We start from the raw sequence: 17,550 nt of genomic DNA, 5'->3' as shown, positions 1-17,550 counted from the left end.
CTCTCGGTTCACAGCTAACTCCAACTGTTGGTTTGTAGAGGAGGAAGACACATGTGTATCCTCTCCTAGCATAAATGGAAGGGCATAACATGCAAGGAGGATCATGCTTTTTCCTCAACATCTCAAACATATGGGTTTAAGGTTTTCTAGGCAGAGAGAACTTTGTCAAGGCTGTCCAAATTAGCAGAGAAATAATGAAATGGAAGGTACATACATTACATTTAACATGTCTCATGTAGAGACCTTGTTGTAGAGATCTTGTTGTGTATACAAGTGGCCCACCTGTATACACAACAAGCCCCTCTCTTTTAGCTGAATTCCTCATCCAGCCTGTCAGAATAACTTCCCCCTCAGGCTTTTGCTCCAACACAGAGACAGCCAGCGACAGGATGACACCTTTCTGATATCCATGTCGGTGAGTCTGAGAGTCTGAGTCTCATTACTTGTTTAATGCTCCTGCTGGAGCTGCACAGCCACATCCTGGAGGTGTGAAATTACATTTCTGGCCAAGATACGCTCCACCAGGACAGTTTGTTGAGGAGCATGAAATAAAAGGCAACACCTTTCTTTTTGCCTCTCTTTCTTTTACTTCCCCCTACCCCCTCCCCTCTCCCTCTTTCTCTATCCCGGATCCCCAGACGCTGAGCTGTGTAAACCCAGACAATGAGAATAGCCCAGAAATCCCTGTCAAGGTGCTCAACTGTGACACCATTACTCAGGTAAAGGAAAAGATCCTGGATGCGGTGTATAAGAACATGCCATGCTCACAGCGACCACGTGCTGCAGACATGGATCTCGGTAAGGCTGCAATCCTACTGTGAAAGACTCATTTTTAGAGCTGGGTATCATTCAAATCGTTATATTATAAACACATATATCATATACGCACATACACATATATATTCACATATGTATACATATACATATATATATACATGAATACATATACACACGGTATATACACTCAAACATACACAGTATATATAATTATTATGATATACTATATTTGTATTTGTCCTTTATAGAATCCATTTCATCAAAAACAAATTACATTACACATCATGAAGCCAAACGTTATTTTAATTGTTCGGCTTCTTTACACCTCTGTAGTAAAGCCTGTCAAAACACAACAACGCGCAGACAATTGAGCCCTGTCTCTGTGCTTAAGGTAGAGTTTTCCTGAATGCCTTTACAACATGCAGACAGCCAATCACCAGCATTTTTAGATCTTGGTAGAAGTATACTGCATGCTTATTGGCTCGCTGTCATTGAGCATTACTCCTTAGGTATTGGAATTTGGTAAAGAATGACAAGGCATTTTTTGATACTTGATATATGGGGGCAATTCGATTGGTGCCTAGACCTATCAAAGTTCAGTGCCGAGCCCTACTCATTTCATAATGCTAATTGTCTTGCATATAAGAGACAGGAGCCATGGCACATGATTTGCTGGAATAATGACAGGATGGAAGAATAAGGTGTGTCAGGGAATTATGAGTTGTTTGACTGAAGATGTATGCCCTCTAGCCTGACGTTGTAATACTCCGATTCTAGTCAGAATATGAGTCTAATACTGCTCCATTGGGTTGAGATTATGGGGCGTGTTTCAACCGAACCAGGAACAAAAATGCCTCTGCACTCAAGTGGACAGACCTACAACCAATCAGAGCAAAAGAGTATGTGACGTACAATGAACGCTGCATAGCTGTTGACAGAACTCAACATCTAGCTACTGCTGATGATAGCTACTAGTCGATAGCCCCAACAGTTTGGAAAACGCTAATGACGTTACATCCACGTCACAGGCTTTACAGCATACATAGATCCCTTGGATGTATCATAAGATAATACCATGGATGCAGTAATAGAACACATGGTGAATTGCAACCATTAGCTATATTCATTATTACAGCAGGACCTCCGGAGAACCGTCATATGAGCCTGCGCAGTGCAGGGCGACATGTCCTGCAGGTCTGCTCGCGTTCATCAATACGTTACTGTTGCTCATCTGTCCATCATTGTATAATGCCCGCCCTGACAATTTGATTGGTCCTAGCAGCTCTTGTTCAAGCATAGTTGCTCCACAACGGCTCATGTCCAGACCGAAGTTCCCGACCTCAAATTTTGTCGGCGGGCTCACATTCTGCTGGCATCCAGGCTATAAGCCATCAGCAAAGAGCTCAAAAATTGGTTTCGGGAAGAAAACCTCCTCCCCAAACCTGTTTACAGCCTTAGCCAGAGCATCACTCAACAACACTGACATTAAACCTCACTGACAGCTCACCTACACTTAGGCTTACGCCCACAATATGTCATCCAGTACTGAATGACTTGGCACAAATCCAGCTGACACGCACCTTCAAAGGCAGTAAATAGGGTAGGTAGTTAGTGGCTGATACTGCCCTGGGTTTGTAGTTGTACTCCTTAAGGGGCTTTTAGAGGTTAGGGATTTGGAGAGGATCAGCTTCTCCTTGTTGCTTTGGGCAGCTTTAATCTCTGTGAAGACACTGTGCTTTGTTCCTAGAATCACAACAACTTCAAATGTCAAGAGGAAATATACAGGAAGTTGTCTTAGTGACACTTTGGCTGCTTGGCTTGACAACTTACAGAGTTTCAGACAACAAACTAACACAGAGCACACTCCCCAAAATGACTTGTGTCATCCGTTCACTGTTGATTGTATTTTCTTTCAGAGTGGCGGCAGGGCAGAACAGCCCGTGTGGTCCTGCAGGATGAGGACATCACCACTAAGATAGAGAGTGACTGGAAGAGACTCAACACACTCATGCACTACCAGGTCTGTTAATAATATTAATACTAGGTTTACTATACTATTTTACTAGATTGTATCACCAATGAAATCTGCTGATTATCTTCTTGATAAATAGATCAATTGTTTTGTCTACAACAAACTGAAAAGAGTGAACAATGCCCATCACAATTTCCCAGAGCCAAAGGTGACATTGCTCCTGTTGTCCAAGTAATTTATAAGAATCCAAAGACATTCAATTTACAATTTTGTTTAAAAAAAACAGCAAAGCAGAAAATATGTTTAGGAAGTTGGTACTAGCAAATGCTAGGCATGTTAGTTAGAGAAATGACTGAAACTAATAAGAAAGACTATGAGCATCTTCATGTGTGATTTACTTATAGCTCTGCACACGTCTCCTGTATTATATGACTATATCCTCACTGTCCTGCAATCTTATTAACAATAATAACCTGTTTATTGTTAAAATAATAGCGCGAAATGTTAACAGTTGTCAGTTTGAATGGCCAGGACAATTTGTATTTAATGCAAAAACCAGGAAGGTCGTGCAGCATTTTAGTAGTTGTAGTATTACATAGACTGATTTTCTCTCAACCCCCCCCCCCCGACTGACCTGCAGCGTCCCTCAGAGCCATTCCAGTCTTACAAATCTAACAAATCGTTCAACCTTTTACAAAAAACAACTGATTATCCAGTTTCTCAAGGGCGTCACAGCAGACATTGTTGATGAAGGACAGAGCGTAACTCATTCATATTCACATCATCCAGCTCTCCCCCCCGGTCAACAAGCACACAACTCTACATGCACTTGTGTGCTTGTGTCTTTCACAACATTTTTTTCAGCTCATACAACACAGGTCACCAGCCTCAGATGAGTCATCCTTTTCCGTTATCAGTCAAATGTTTCCCTTGACCATCAACTTTGGGTTTTGGAAGTGTAGCCACTATTTCAGTGTAGCACACTTTAGTCTAATAAAACAGATGTCCGGGTGCGCCGTTTAAAGCCACAGGTTCTGAGTACCGGCTGTGGATTGAGCGTTTTGATTAGAGGTACTTGTATCGGTACCGATACTGTCTAAAACGCTGGTATTGGTACTGGGAAGTACTGGAGTTTATGCACCGATCCGATAACATGCAATAAAGCCCTAAAGAAGTCCACGTTAAAGTAGTTTATTTATGTTCTTTTTCCCTTATAACTGACCATCAAACTGGAGTAAAAAATGTCTGTGGCGATCATTGTTTGTGTTTGTTTATGTTTCACAAAGAGTTTAACCTGAGCCAGACCGACAACAATGATAGAAATCAGTCACATCCATACAGAGATAGTAGTATACAGTTGTTAAAACATTATAGTATATGACTCACTGGTCCTGGATCAGTATTCGGTACCGGTCAAGTTCTGGTATCAGAATCGGTATCAGGAAGCAAAGAAATAGTATCGGACCATCTCTAGGGTTGATACCTTCATAGTATTTATACAGTATAGTACCTCGACCTGCTCTGTTATTTTAAAAAAAGAAAATCTCACAGCATATGTACTTTCAGCTTTATTATGTGTTAAACCCAGTTTGGATTCCTTCCCCTTGACTGCATTTGAACTTCACCCAAGATAATTATATTGGTGTGAAAAAGATGTCTTATTTTTGCAGTGATAAACCCTACTTTATTCCAGTTAGGTGTATTCTGAGCAAATCCATGATCAATAGACAGTAGATACTGTATTGAAAGGCTTGGACCTACTGTGTTTGGTAGTTGAAGCTGTTTTGATAAATGTCGCGATATCTGTATTTCTATCTAGCTAGAGATGATGGAAGATGTTAACAACTGTCAATTTTAATAGAATTTTTTTCTGAACTAAAGGCTATTGTAAGTCATGTGACTCAACTGCCCATGGAAGACTATTCAACACCTCTGAATTATAATTTTACAAATCCCTGGTCCTTGATTTGTATTCGCAAACAACATTTTATATTCAAGCAATGATTGCCTCTTCCCCACAGCGGCAAGCCATCAATTCAGAAAAATAATAGACCCTCTTTACCTTTGTCTTCCAGGTGTCCGAGCGCTGTGTGGTGGCCTTGGTGCAAAAACAGATGTCCTCTTTCAATATCCCTTCCTCAGCCAGCTTCCCACGCAGCATCAGCAGATACGGTTAGTACTGTTAAAGAAAGACAAACACACTTACTATTCATCCAGCTCACAGGCGTGTTGCACCATCTGTTGCTGTCCCTGATCAGCCTGTTGGAAAGCACATTAGCAGGTACTGTTGTACAGCACATTCAACAAAGAGAGTCAATACCGGTTTCAAACATATTTATCTGGTCTCACTACTTTTGATCACTTTAGATTCCTACAAAATCAGCTCACACTGATCTTTCATAAAAGATTTAAAGTGATTTAAAGAAGCAAATCAAAAAAACATGTCACAGCAAACAAAGTGACAAACCAAACAGAGTGACAGACAGTGAGGACCAGAGCCCGGCTTGAAAACATGTCTTTAGTAAAAGAATGCATGCTGTATCAATACTATGACACTGGATGAAATAATGGCAGCAAATTATCATACACTCTAAACACACACATCCAATCTGCTCACTTTCAGATTGCAAATACACACTCTGCCTTAAATCCAGATGCGTCTAGCAAATGCGACGTACTTTCCATTGTCTGATAAACTGGTGTTTTATGGGCGTCTATTTACAAACGGATTCTAGAGAATTTGGGAATTTGTATTTTCTTTCTATCTGTCATTTGACCATCTAGGTGTGGATGTTCCCTTCCGCTCAACACCCACCAGCCCGGACAGCCCCCACTCCCGTGTGCCCATGCTGACCCCTGACATGGAGAGCGGGGTCAAAGTTTGGCACTTGGTAAAGAACCACGACCACGGAGACCAGAAAGAGGGCGAGCGTGGCAGCAAGATGGTGTCTGAGATCTACCTGACAAGGCTACTAGCAACAAAGGTGCAATATATTACAGTTATTATAGTAACAATATGTTGGAGTTGGGTTTATTTATTGATTCTATTTGATGTTAACATCACTAGGGATGCAACGCTTCACAAAACTCATGGTTCGGCTTCGGATCACGGTTTTAAGTCACGGATTGGATCAACTTTTTAATCAGCACAAAAAGGGGGGGGATTTAAATGATTTATTAAAAATGTAATAACAATCACTTCTAACAATAACTTATTTCCCCAACAAATTGATGTTAAACAACAAAAATAGATGGGAAAAGGGTATATTACAATAACTTTGAATGCACCACAAGGTTTACAAGTTAACTCTTGAGTTGTCTTCCCGTCAACACTATTATCACTTTTTCTGATATTTTTCTCACTTTTTCAGTGCAGTTTTTTTTCAAAATTATTTGATATTTCATATGTTGACGTTTTCAACTTATTTCGAACGCCCAGTTTTTGTGATGAAAAAACTGAAAATGGGTCAACTTTGACCTGAGGACAACATGAGGGTTAAAAATGCCATATTTCCGATACAGACTTTGTTAAGAGGGGGTCAACAAGAGGGTTAACCTGAACAGCCAATAAACAGCCAGTAAAACCAAAACAAAGAGGCTGATGCAAAGTCAATGACCACATTGCCCATAATCACCCATTTCTGATATAAAACACATTAAGTATATGCACCATTTGGTCCCGTCTATGTTGGTTTTCCAACGACAGCAGTGACCAAGTGCTAGATTGGGTCTGTACGGACCACGGATCAACTATGGTCCGTTACACCACTAAACATCACAAACATCCCTAAAACCAAAACATAATGGCGCAGTGTTCAGTTAGAATTAAGAATTATTTTTGGATACGTGCCAATTTTTTTTACCTTAAGCTACACTTTTCACGCAGTAGTACACTTAGCACTTTGGATTTAGAGTAAACATTAAAATCAGTAATCTCAAGTCTAACACTCTTTTCTACAGGGCACACTGCAGAAGTTTGTGGACGATCTGTTTGAGACCCTGTTCAGCACCGTGTGTCGGGGCACCGCCCTGCCTCTAGCAATCAAATATATGTTTGACTTCCTGGACGAGCAGGCCGACAGGCACGGCATCCATGACATGGACGTACGTCACACCTGGAAGAGCAACTGGTGAGAGAGAGAGAGAGAGGGGAAGGAACTTTTTACCTTTAATGCGACTGTAGAGACATCGCACTTTTAACTCCTTGCAGTACTTTTCTATAGAACTTTTACTCATTACTTACAAAGAGTCAAAGCTTGGGGGCCCGTGAACACTTCTGAATTATTGAAACCTTGATACCAGGGTGCACCCTTACCCAATTTATCTTAATCTTTCAGTTTTATGCTGCTTTTTGAAGAATCCAACTTTATCTTATTCTCATGGCTAAAATTAACTTTGACGTCTATATAGGATTGGTCAGAAAAACATCTGAAAAGAACATCTTGTACACAAAGTAATCATTTTATTTTGTAAGTGTGTAAGATCTGTCTGTCTCTCTCCTCTTATTATCTGCAGCCTGCCCCTGCGCTTCTGGGTAAATGTGATCAAGAATCCCCAGTTTGTGTTTGACATCCATAAAAGCAGCATCACGGACGCCTGCCTGTCTGTTGTGGCCCAAACCTTTATGGACTCATGCTCAACTTCTGAACACCGTCTGGGCAAAGACTCACCCTCCACCAAACTACTCTATGCCAAGGACATACCGCATTACAAAAGCTGGGTAGAAAGGTGTGTATGTGTGTTTGTGTGTGTGTGCGCATGTGTGCATCATCATCTCATATATATATATATATATATATATATATATATACATACACATGTATATATATATATATATATATATATATATGATGATGCACTGTGTTGGTTTGGCATCATACTGTATTTTGGGGTATTAACTCTTTCTGGTGTTTCTATGCAGTTCAGAGACAACCTCAGAACATTGGTTGCTATTCATGTACTTTTTTGACTACTAGATTTAGTCAGAACTGAGGGATTAATGTATTATCTAATCTATTTATTCTTGTTTATCCATGAGGTTTTCTCAATTATGACTCATATTTGTTGTTATTGTATTGAAGTTTTATCTTTTACCATGTTCCTTTTCCAAATCTCTCACACATTTGGCCTTAGTCTCATCCTTAGTTTATGCAGGGATGAAATGCAACAGATTTCCATGCTATTATGGCAGAATCCTCATGTATAAATGGGATTGCATAGAGTTATAAATGCAAATTGTGTCCCAATTAATCATGCAGCTCTAATAGGGTTGGGAGTGACAGAATGAATGTGTAATCAAGTGAAAATATTCATAAGTACAGTCATATACGGCTGTGCATTTCTATATAAAAAACAGTGTGCTGGTGTGGTTTGAACCACTGTGACTAAATGACTGAACCTATAAGTGACATGTTTCCTTATTTTCCTGCCAAAACGCCTCTGATTTCCTGACGACTGTAATATTGGATATTTTTTGACTTTTCACAACAGACTAAATCCAGGTGAGGAGAAAAGCTTTGGTATGCATGACTGTGCCCTTGATTCTGACAGTGAGTGTGTGTGTGTGTGTGTGTGTGTGTGTGTGTGTGTGTGTGTGTGTGTGTGTGTGTCTCTTCTTGCAGGTACTACGCTGACATCAACCGCCTGCCTGCCATCAGTGATCAGGATATGAATGCCTATCTGGCTGAACAGGCCCGCCTTCACTCCAGTGAGTTCAACATGCTCAGTGCCCTCCATGAGATCTACACTTACGTCAGCAAGTACAGCCAAGAGGTGAGGCTCAGTCAACACACTGTAACACTGAAATGTGCTCTAAAGGTCCTGCTGCTGTGTTTACCCGACTGAAGGCAGCAATTTCTTTTAAAATAAATAAAAATACCTGTTTTGATAAAACAGGTATTTTTATTTTAACAAAAAGGACTAATAAAGTGTACTTTCAAAGCTATCGTTCATAGTGGTCCACATTGAAATAACACCCCACGTAGGTCTGAGAAACTCTCTGTACGCTAGCTGTTCAGCACAAAACAGCAAACAGACAAAGTCCGTGACTAATGGTGACTAAAGTGGAACATTTAACCACTAAACAACCAGATAATTCTCTCAGGAGCTAGTAGAGGCTGAGGTAAAAGGAGAGAAAATATTAGACATTAAAAAGTCATGTGTACTATTCTATCAGAACTTTAATGAATGACAATGTTGCACTGCGTCTCTTGGGTGTGCAGAGAGGCAACTGTTTGCTAACAAGTCCGCCATAACGACTTTATGAGGTTATTGTGTGTCGATATTATTATGTGTCAATATTGTTTAATCGAGCTGCTAGCTAAAGGTAGGCTAAAGTTACATGCTATCAAGTGTAGTGCAAATTCAGGCACAGAAATACTGGTTCTTATTCGGTCTTGTTACTACGGTTTACACCGGCACCGGTGCTCTATTGGTACCGCGTTTCGATAACCAACCCTACTTCACACCAGGTTGACAAGTAGCGTTTTGCCACCCTCTCCGGTTGAAATGTTCAGGCTCGTTTCACCTGTAACCACACCCAACTGCGACATCACGGTGTCATGAAGTAGCTACACCATAGACAGTTAAAGAAATGGACCAATAGATCCTGTTGCTCTGGACGGAGACCAGTGAAGGATTTTAGAAGCTCTATTGCGGTGAGTGCTGAGTGTTACTGCGCAGCCTCCAACTGAGCTTGACGACGTAGATGTGACGTGAGCAACCTGTCTGAAAGTTGTAAGTCTTCTGGTAGCTGTGCCAAGAGAAATCTCAATCATTCCCAATCAGCAGAGACAGAGAGCGTAGGTATATGTAAGGAGATAACATGGACACAGGCTAATTACTGCTAACTAAAGTGCTAGTTAACATAAGTAATTAAACCTAAACAGTTGATCTAAGTCAAAACTGTCTGCAATCTTCTACTGAAAATATGGTGATTTGTCAAATATGCAACAGTAAGTCGCGTGGTTATGACATAATCGTTAGCCTATTTTTACAAAAAATGTCTTCTACGGAGCCATATTGTGAGCTAAAAGGCAATGTAGCCTTTTAAAAACGGTTGTGTTTCTTTAGAAATGAACCATGGACAAATAGAGTCTTTAAATGCTTCAGATGTAAAGTTATTCACTGTCAAAGTGACGTCAAAATGAATGGCGGCCAATGGGACGCTAACGGAAGGTGATGGCTTCGTAGCGTTAAAATGGCTCCATAGGAGCTCCGCTTAGAGAGGAGATGCTTACCCTCTTGAGCTACACTCCTACCTCACTGCAGCAAGGTGAGACGTTAACTGGACTGGAGGTCGCCACAAACTCTTTAAAGGCGAATAGATTGGGCTGAAATTCATGGCTATTTTCATAGTTGGTCTATGTGTAGATGTTTATGATTTTCGGTTAGTCAATGAGGGGTCTTGGTCTATAAAATGTCAGAAAAGTGCACATCACAATTTCCCGCTGCCCAAGGTGGTGTTTTATATTTTTTATTTACAATGATATTCTTGCATCTGAGAGGCTGGACGAGCAAATGGTTAGTATATTTTAGCTTAATAAGCTTAAGTTATAACAGATGTTTTGCTAATGTTTCAAAATATGTAATGGACTCTTAGTCAAATCACTGATGGTTAATTCAAATGAACCGGCAAACATGACTGAGAAATGTAAATGCATTTACAATATATTAAGTCATCACAAGTAAAATTACTATTGAAAGCTGTTGTAGATATGTGTGTGTGTAGTTTATTTGTTTGAGTCAATCACGTGTATGTGCTGTATTATTCCTATAGCTGTCCGGCGATATGCCTTATATCCTCGGTTTCACAGTTTGTGGCCTTTGGTGTGTTTCTGTGTGTGTGTGTTTAAGATCATGGAGGCGCTGGAGCAGGATGAACAGGCCCAGAAGCAGAAGTTGGCGTATAAAGTGGAGCAGATCATCTCTGCCATGTCTATAGAGAGCTGAGACACATGCACAAATATACACATACACACACACACTACAAACACACAGAAACACACAATAACAGAGGAGTTGTAAACCCATCGGCAACACACGTGGCACTCAGATGTCATTTTGTATGCACATGTACAATCACACATACAATCAGACACACACGTCTCTCTCTCTCTCTCTCACACACAAACACACAACATTGGAGACTTAATGGACCTACTGTATAAACAAATACATACACAAAGACATTTACACACACACATAAATACACACATACAAATGTACATACATAAACCACAGCACACAGATCTGCCCAAAGCACGAACTGAATCCAATGTCAACACTTAATTTCTAAAACGCTCCTATAAAGAGCGACAGACAGAGGATTGGGGCCATCACGGTTGCTGAATTTGCAGCCAATTCATTCCTGTCCGGTAATGGTTTGTCTTTGTAGTGGCTTATACAAAGTGTGTGTGTGTGTGTGTGTGTGTGTGTGTGTGTGTGTGTGTGTGTGTGTGTGTGTGTGTGTGTGTGTGTGTGTGTGTGTGTGCGTGTGTGTGTGTGTGGCATGGCTGGATTTCTGAAGAGAACAGCACCTGATAAAGAATGACTCAACTTGAAAAGTCACTGGAGAAGCTCAACAAAGACAGGAGCTATTTCATTGGGACGGCCCATTTGTCAAGACAAGACTCAAAGTACTTGATATAAAGTGAAAGATGAAGGACACTTATTCACACTACATATCACAGGTTTGGACTGACATCCCCATTTGGAGCAGTGTTTTCCTAATGAAAACACTAAAGACACTGGCGTTATCTTGAAATTTGAAATGCTTGTAGAGATATTTCCAGACCTAATCCCTGGCTTTTTTTGCCAAATATAATATGTCTCATGTTTAATTCATGTTAAACGCTCCTGTAGAAGCTATTAAAAATACATGTCATTGTACGGAAAAGATCCCATTTAAGATAGGAAATGTTGTACAGTGATGATCTATAGACCACCAATTCAGCCATTCAAAGATAAGTGGAGACCAAATTGAACTGTAGCAGGAAGCGTGATTAATGAGGCTATAAGTCTGATCGTGAATCCGATTACCCAAACCCGGGCCAACAGCGCCGCTCCCCCACCCTCCCTGTCTCATCAGTCATTGTTTACATTCAGCGTGATACTTGAAATGCACCGAGTGTACAAGATATTGAGAACACCTGCTGTCTCTGGGAAGTAATCTGGTCAGATTTAGTTAGATTGATTTAGATGAAGGCTTTGATGCCTTACTGGTTTCCCCCAAATAAATCCACTTTAAAAACGTAACCTGGTAATTAAACGTAGGAAACGAGCTGGAAGGATTTTTCACCCTGGAGACATTTGGGCTGTGGGTGCTGCGAGCGGGTCTGTGGCTCAGAACAAAACAGGTGTTCCTGATATTTTGTCCACAAAGTGGATATATGATTACTGATACATGTGTTCGGATCACTTGTTGGTCCTTGTAAAGTTCATTCATTAAACGTCTGTTTGATGCTTCACAGCGCTATCTTGGCTTTAACTCCGGACTGTTCTCTCAGCATAGTTTTCATTTTGCGTTCATCTGTACATTTGACCTGATCGCTTGTTGTCTCCTTGCTGCTGTATTTATATAGTGCCATATCTAAACTTTACAATGATTTTTGTGATGAAAATGTGCGTCTGAGGCATCGCGTTAATTCAGGTGTTTTGTATTTTTCCCATTGCATTGTTGAAAGAAAGAGGAACTTCTGTCTGTGCTTGAGGCCGTTTCACCGCTCCGTGTGGAAGTCACGGCGACCGTCTCTCAGTGTCATTTCAGACCGCCGCTCTTCTCTTCTTACCATTTCAGTATCAGTGGGGTTAATGTACTTCCCACAGGACCTTTATTCATGCTAACCTAGAAGATCAAGATAAAAAAAAATATAACTACATTTTTTGTTAAGTGTTTCTTGAAATATGACAAAGAACTCATCTGTTTCATGTGTGGTTTGATGATGCTAATTTATAAATGTGTTGTGCAATAAACTGTCAGACGTTTAAACTGTCATGTTTTTTAAACTATATATTATTGTATAAATATTGTACATACAAAACACTCCTATTTTGCAAGCAAAAAAGATCGACTTTGTACTGTTGTTATACATTAAATGCGCAGCTGATGAAAATGATTTCCGCCTTGTTTCTTTTGTTGTGATGTCAAATTCGGAAAATTCTACATATTTACAGGTGTTAGATCATAAAAGGACCCTAGTCAATACAAATCTTGTGTGGTCAAAATGCTTAATTCCTGTGGAAAGTAATTTTCTATATCTGACTGCTTTGACTTACAATAGTGCAGTATATAAAACAATATAAAGGATTACAAAGACTCATCAGTCACTAATGATGGCCACTAAATTTCTAGGTATTGTATTTTTCAGACAAAATGTCTGCCCCTGTTAGAGATTACCTCATTTCCCAGCCACACATAACTGGATAATCTATTGTTATTATGTTAGTGGAGCGCTTGCAAGCTAAATTGACAGCTAAGCTCTTATTGGGTTTAATGAAAGAGCTCTAAAGGCATCGCGATGATGTCAGAGATCCACCGAAATCCCAGCGGTGCATCTATCGTTCGGCTTTGTACTTAGACATTAACATAATTGTTTTAGCGATCCGTTGATTTCTCCACAGACAAGGTGTGTTCCAGCTGTGTAACCATGAGAAATTCATTATCTAACAAAATAGTAACACTGTATACTACAACATCATGACAATCTTATCTATATTTCATAACATAAGTGCATTATTGTTACTCCTTATCTTAGTAACGGTTCTAAATGAGGAACTTCAGATGTCTTTTTTTTTTTCAAAAGGGAATTTTTGTTTGGAATGAAATAATTAGAATGCCCAGTTGAATGTAATATGATAACATTAATTATTAATTAATTAACCAGAAACGTTGGGACATTATTGTATACATTGTATAATGGCTGTATAAATCTTGAAAATGAAACACAATTTACATTTAGAAGAAGTTTAGCAATGTTATTGTGTTATTGTGTCCATGTGAGTCTGTTGGATGCTTTACAGTTCTGCACTTCCACAGCAAACTGCTACGGCTGTTTTTAGCCAACTAAAGAAGCACAGATGGACAAATCACTTTCAGCTTGTTTGAGTACTTAAGAAATGAAAAAAAACAAAAAGTACATATAGTGGTATATTAAGGAATCCATCCATCCATCCATCCATCCATCCATGCATCCATCCATGCATCCATCCATCCATGCATCCATCCCTCCATCCATCCATGCATCCATCCATCCATCCATGCATCCATCCCTCCATCCATGCATCCACCCATCCATCCATCCAAAGTGTCAGATGTTCTCTTTAAAGTTTTGTAAGAAGTAATAGGTTTTGTGGGAAATGTGCTTTTAAAATGTGTCAAAGACAACCAATTATTTTCTAATTCTGATAACAGTTAATTGCAATCATACAATGGAAATCTGAGGTTTACCAAGGCAGCACACAGTACCGTTTAACACACACCTAGTCTGGCGAGAGTAACACATTTGATATTTAAAAAAGAGGAGTTGAGCTTATTAAACAACCAAGAAATATCCTGGAGAAAACTAGTTTCCTTTTGATTTCATTAAAAAAAAAAAAAAAAAAAGTGGTGAATGGCCTCTCTGAATGAAGACTAGTTTAAATGGCGTCATGCTGTGACAGTATTTGGTGTGGCATGTGAGCAGCATATAGGGGCTCCTGAGCACTTGCTATAAGGAGCCAGAATTCATTATTCATGTTTAACCCTCAGGGTTCTGGGCAAGCAGAGCAGAGTGGGAGGAGGAGGAGGAGGAGGAGGAGGAGGAGGAGGAGGAGGAGGAGGAGGAGGAGGAGGAGGAGGAGGAGGAGGAGGAGGAGGGTCTCCCAACCCATACCTGTCAGATCTAGGTGGGGGTGTCATCAGCCCATCGAAGGGTCCTATGTCTACCCATCAGGCTGTAACCCCTTGTCTTTCCTCTCTTCTTTCTTTGCTTGTCAGAGTGCCTCCAGTTAGCAGCAAGCAATTCCGCCTCACTTACCACATATACACACACACACGACAATCATTAGGACTAGAACCTACTGACAGCTGACTGTGCCACAGGATATCTTCTTGATAGACTGTCTAGTTTGTACAGGTTTATGGAGCTACTTCAGCCATTAGAGACCCATTATTCTCCTATCAGTCCCTGACAATCATGCTTTGGACCAGGATGGATGACACTACATTGTGATGCACAGTTAACTAACAGTGCAACACGTATTATTTCTGGGAATTCACTGGTACAACAGATCCTCATCTTCTCATGGTGCAGAATATCGGATTTAGGAGGAAATGGAACTGACGCGCAGACTGCAGATCTTGTAGAATAATTCAAACTGTGGACTCTAACTGTGGAACGAAGGCTGAATGGAAAAAGGCTTCTCCTTGCACCCTGAACAACCCAGCAGAGTTTGTTTTAATAGTCAATGGACAAGGCTCTGCTGCAATGTCCTTAAAGGGATAGTTCAGATTTTTTCAAGTGTTTTTGTATGAGGTACTTAAACCATAGTCAGTGTATTATTAGTTTTGCTTTGCCAGACCTACCTCCACAACACCGCGGAGGAGGGTCTGGCTAGTCCAATGTACTGCTGTGGACAGGGGCAACAGCAAAACTGATTTTGTCCAAACTTTAAAAAAAAACAATGTTTAAATTTACACTACAGTTAGAATATTTTCACCGCTTTACACTGCCGTCACACAGCCCTTTGAATCCGTCACATCCATCTGTCTTCAAAGCCACCAGACTCCTTTGACAAAAACAGTCATTTTACCTCTCATAACACTGGAGTTGCTCGTCTACCGCTGCATTGATTGGTTAGTTGTCTAATTTTGTGACTCTGGTGGATCTAACTAACCCTTCAAAACACCAATAATATTCTAAGTGAAGCATACACTTAAATGGATATTAGTATTTTTTTTAGGTGGGTCTGTCATAAAATATGTTTTTGCTGTTGCAACTGCCCACATAGCTTAGCTACTCCTGCCTGCTTCTTAAAACTAGGGGCGTGCCGAGTTTACCGCCATCTAGGCTACTGTAAAGATGGTTTCACTTATGAAAGGCGGACAATGTCCCTGACGCAGATTACACCACGCCACAGGGTCGGTCGTAATTTGGTCCAAAAAAAAAACGAGTATCTTGCTGTTCCTTGAATTTGTCTGAGGATTTTGGCGTTTATTGACAGAAGTTTGTTTTCTTCCAGGTTTGCGTGAGCCACATGAAACATCATCACTCGCCCACTCGCTTGCTGTGAATCCTCACACTTTAGGCCCAGTCGGAGATTACACAGACTTTGTACTACGGAGCTGGCAGATTCAGCCATTCTCACACAGCTCCACCCAGTAAAGCCTAGACTAGTTCAGGTTTGCAGTGCATACTGTATGTAAAAGGGACTTTGGTAATACAATGGCGACGTGTATTCAATTGATGGACATTAATAGAAAATAAAGATACAATTATTTAAGATTATCAAAATTCACCGCTTTTTTTCTATTGTATGTGATTATAATGTTTGGATTTTGAACCGTTTGGAAGAGAAACAGCCCTTCCAATAATCGTTTTGTTAATCTTTTAAGCAAAATACCAAATATTCTAAATATTCTGTGGTTTCTTCCTCTCAAATGTCTCATGCCTTCCTTTGTCATGTAGGTTAATAAACTGAATGGCTGTCGGTAAAACAAGCATTCTGAATACAAAGATTAATTAAAAGAAATAATAATTTGTTTCAGCCCTTAAACACGATAAAATAGCCCCACATTATATATCAACTGAATATATAATGATCTGTTTTTGCAGAAACTCCGAGCCAATGGTTATTTTTTTGGAGTGCATCATGCAAGATTGCGTGCTCCACACACGTAAACCTGCATCCTTTTATATACAGTACACAGATGCTTTTTCTTATGGGCTGTGGTTCTTTTCAGATGGGAAGAAACTTTCAGTGGACACAGATACAAATGCGTCATTTGTTTTTCCCTTCAATAACGTACACTCCAGCCTGGAAGGCAGCCTCTAGGCTGTTGAGGTCTGCTAGCATCGTTCTCCTGCTGCTTGCATTAAATGCTGACTGCATTATCAGAGTGCACACAATCAAACAGGCCCTGATATGTTTGTTCTTGCCAAGGACAAAAGACAGCTGTCCAAACCCCACATACCAAATAAATCCCTGATGACAGTATGGCATAAGTCAGTAAAATCACCACAGCTCAGCCTCTATCTGCAACAACTTGTTTCAGGATTTATTCGTTGAGCTAATCCATGACGGCATTTTATTTCCCCAATTTGCTGTAGTAATTTCTCCTTTGTCCACTAGCAACGACGTGGTTATTTGCAGACTCAGGTCATAATGGACTTCATTACTCACTACCTAACACTTAACGGCTGGATCTTTTTTTTCTTTTTTTAATATATGCTGGTGGAAATGCTTTCAGTTCCACAAAATTAAACAATGTGAAGCAATAACTGAAGGGTTTAATGTCCAGTAGGTTGATCTGGACAGCACCAGTCCACCAGTCTAGTGGAGCCATCTTCTGGCCAAAGATGTTATCACAAGCATGACTTGGAAGCAGTCGACTGAGACAGAAATTAGCATTCTTCATTCATTCACTGGTCACGTCAGTTTGAGCACAAATGGGGTAAAAGTGAGAAAGATCATGTGAGAGGCTGACAAATTAAATGTGATGTAGGAAGCAGGCAAAGGGTTAGCATGTGTCAGGGACAACTGCTGTCTGAGAGGGTGTGTGTGTGTGTGTGTGTGTGTGTGTGTGGGGGGGGGGGGGGGGGGGG

General features: G+C 40.3%; 1 protein-coding gene across 1 annotated transcript in view; it reads left to right on the top strand.

Annotated features, from left to right (window-relative positions):
• The window catches only part of LOC117943335 (plexin-A2-like), a 79,743-nt gene extending 68,943 nt beyond the window's left edge, over positions 1-10,800 (top strand). The window contains exons 25-32 of the mRNA XM_034869415.1: positions 639-798; positions 2,694-2,797; positions 4,825-4,921; positions 5,534-5,733; positions 6,710-6,879; positions 7,265-7,477; positions 8,371-8,521; positions 10,604-10,800. Coding sequence (XP_034725306.1) covers positions 639-798; positions 2,694-2,797; positions 4,825-4,921; positions 5,534-5,733; positions 6,710-6,879; positions 7,265-7,477; positions 8,371-8,521; positions 10,604-10,699 — 1,191 coding nt within the window. The 3' untranslated portion in view covers positions 10,700-10,800. The remainder of the gene's footprint in view (positions 1-638; positions 799-2,693; positions 2,798-4,824; positions 4,922-5,533; positions 5,734-6,709; positions 6,880-7,264; positions 7,478-8,370; positions 8,522-10,603) is intronic.
• Positions 10,801-17,550: the final 6,750 nt, after the last annotated feature.

Source organism: Etheostoma cragini, chromosome 4, assembly GCF_013103735.1.
Source record: "Etheostoma cragini isolate CJK2018 chromosome 4, CSU_Ecrag_1.0, whole genome shotgun sequence".
Lineage (NCBI taxonomy): Eukaryota > Metazoa > Chordata > Actinopteri > Perciformes > Percidae > Etheostoma > Etheostoma cragini.
The sequence above is the reverse complement of the archived record's forward strand: the minus strand, read 5'-3'. Positions and strand labels throughout refer to the sequence as shown.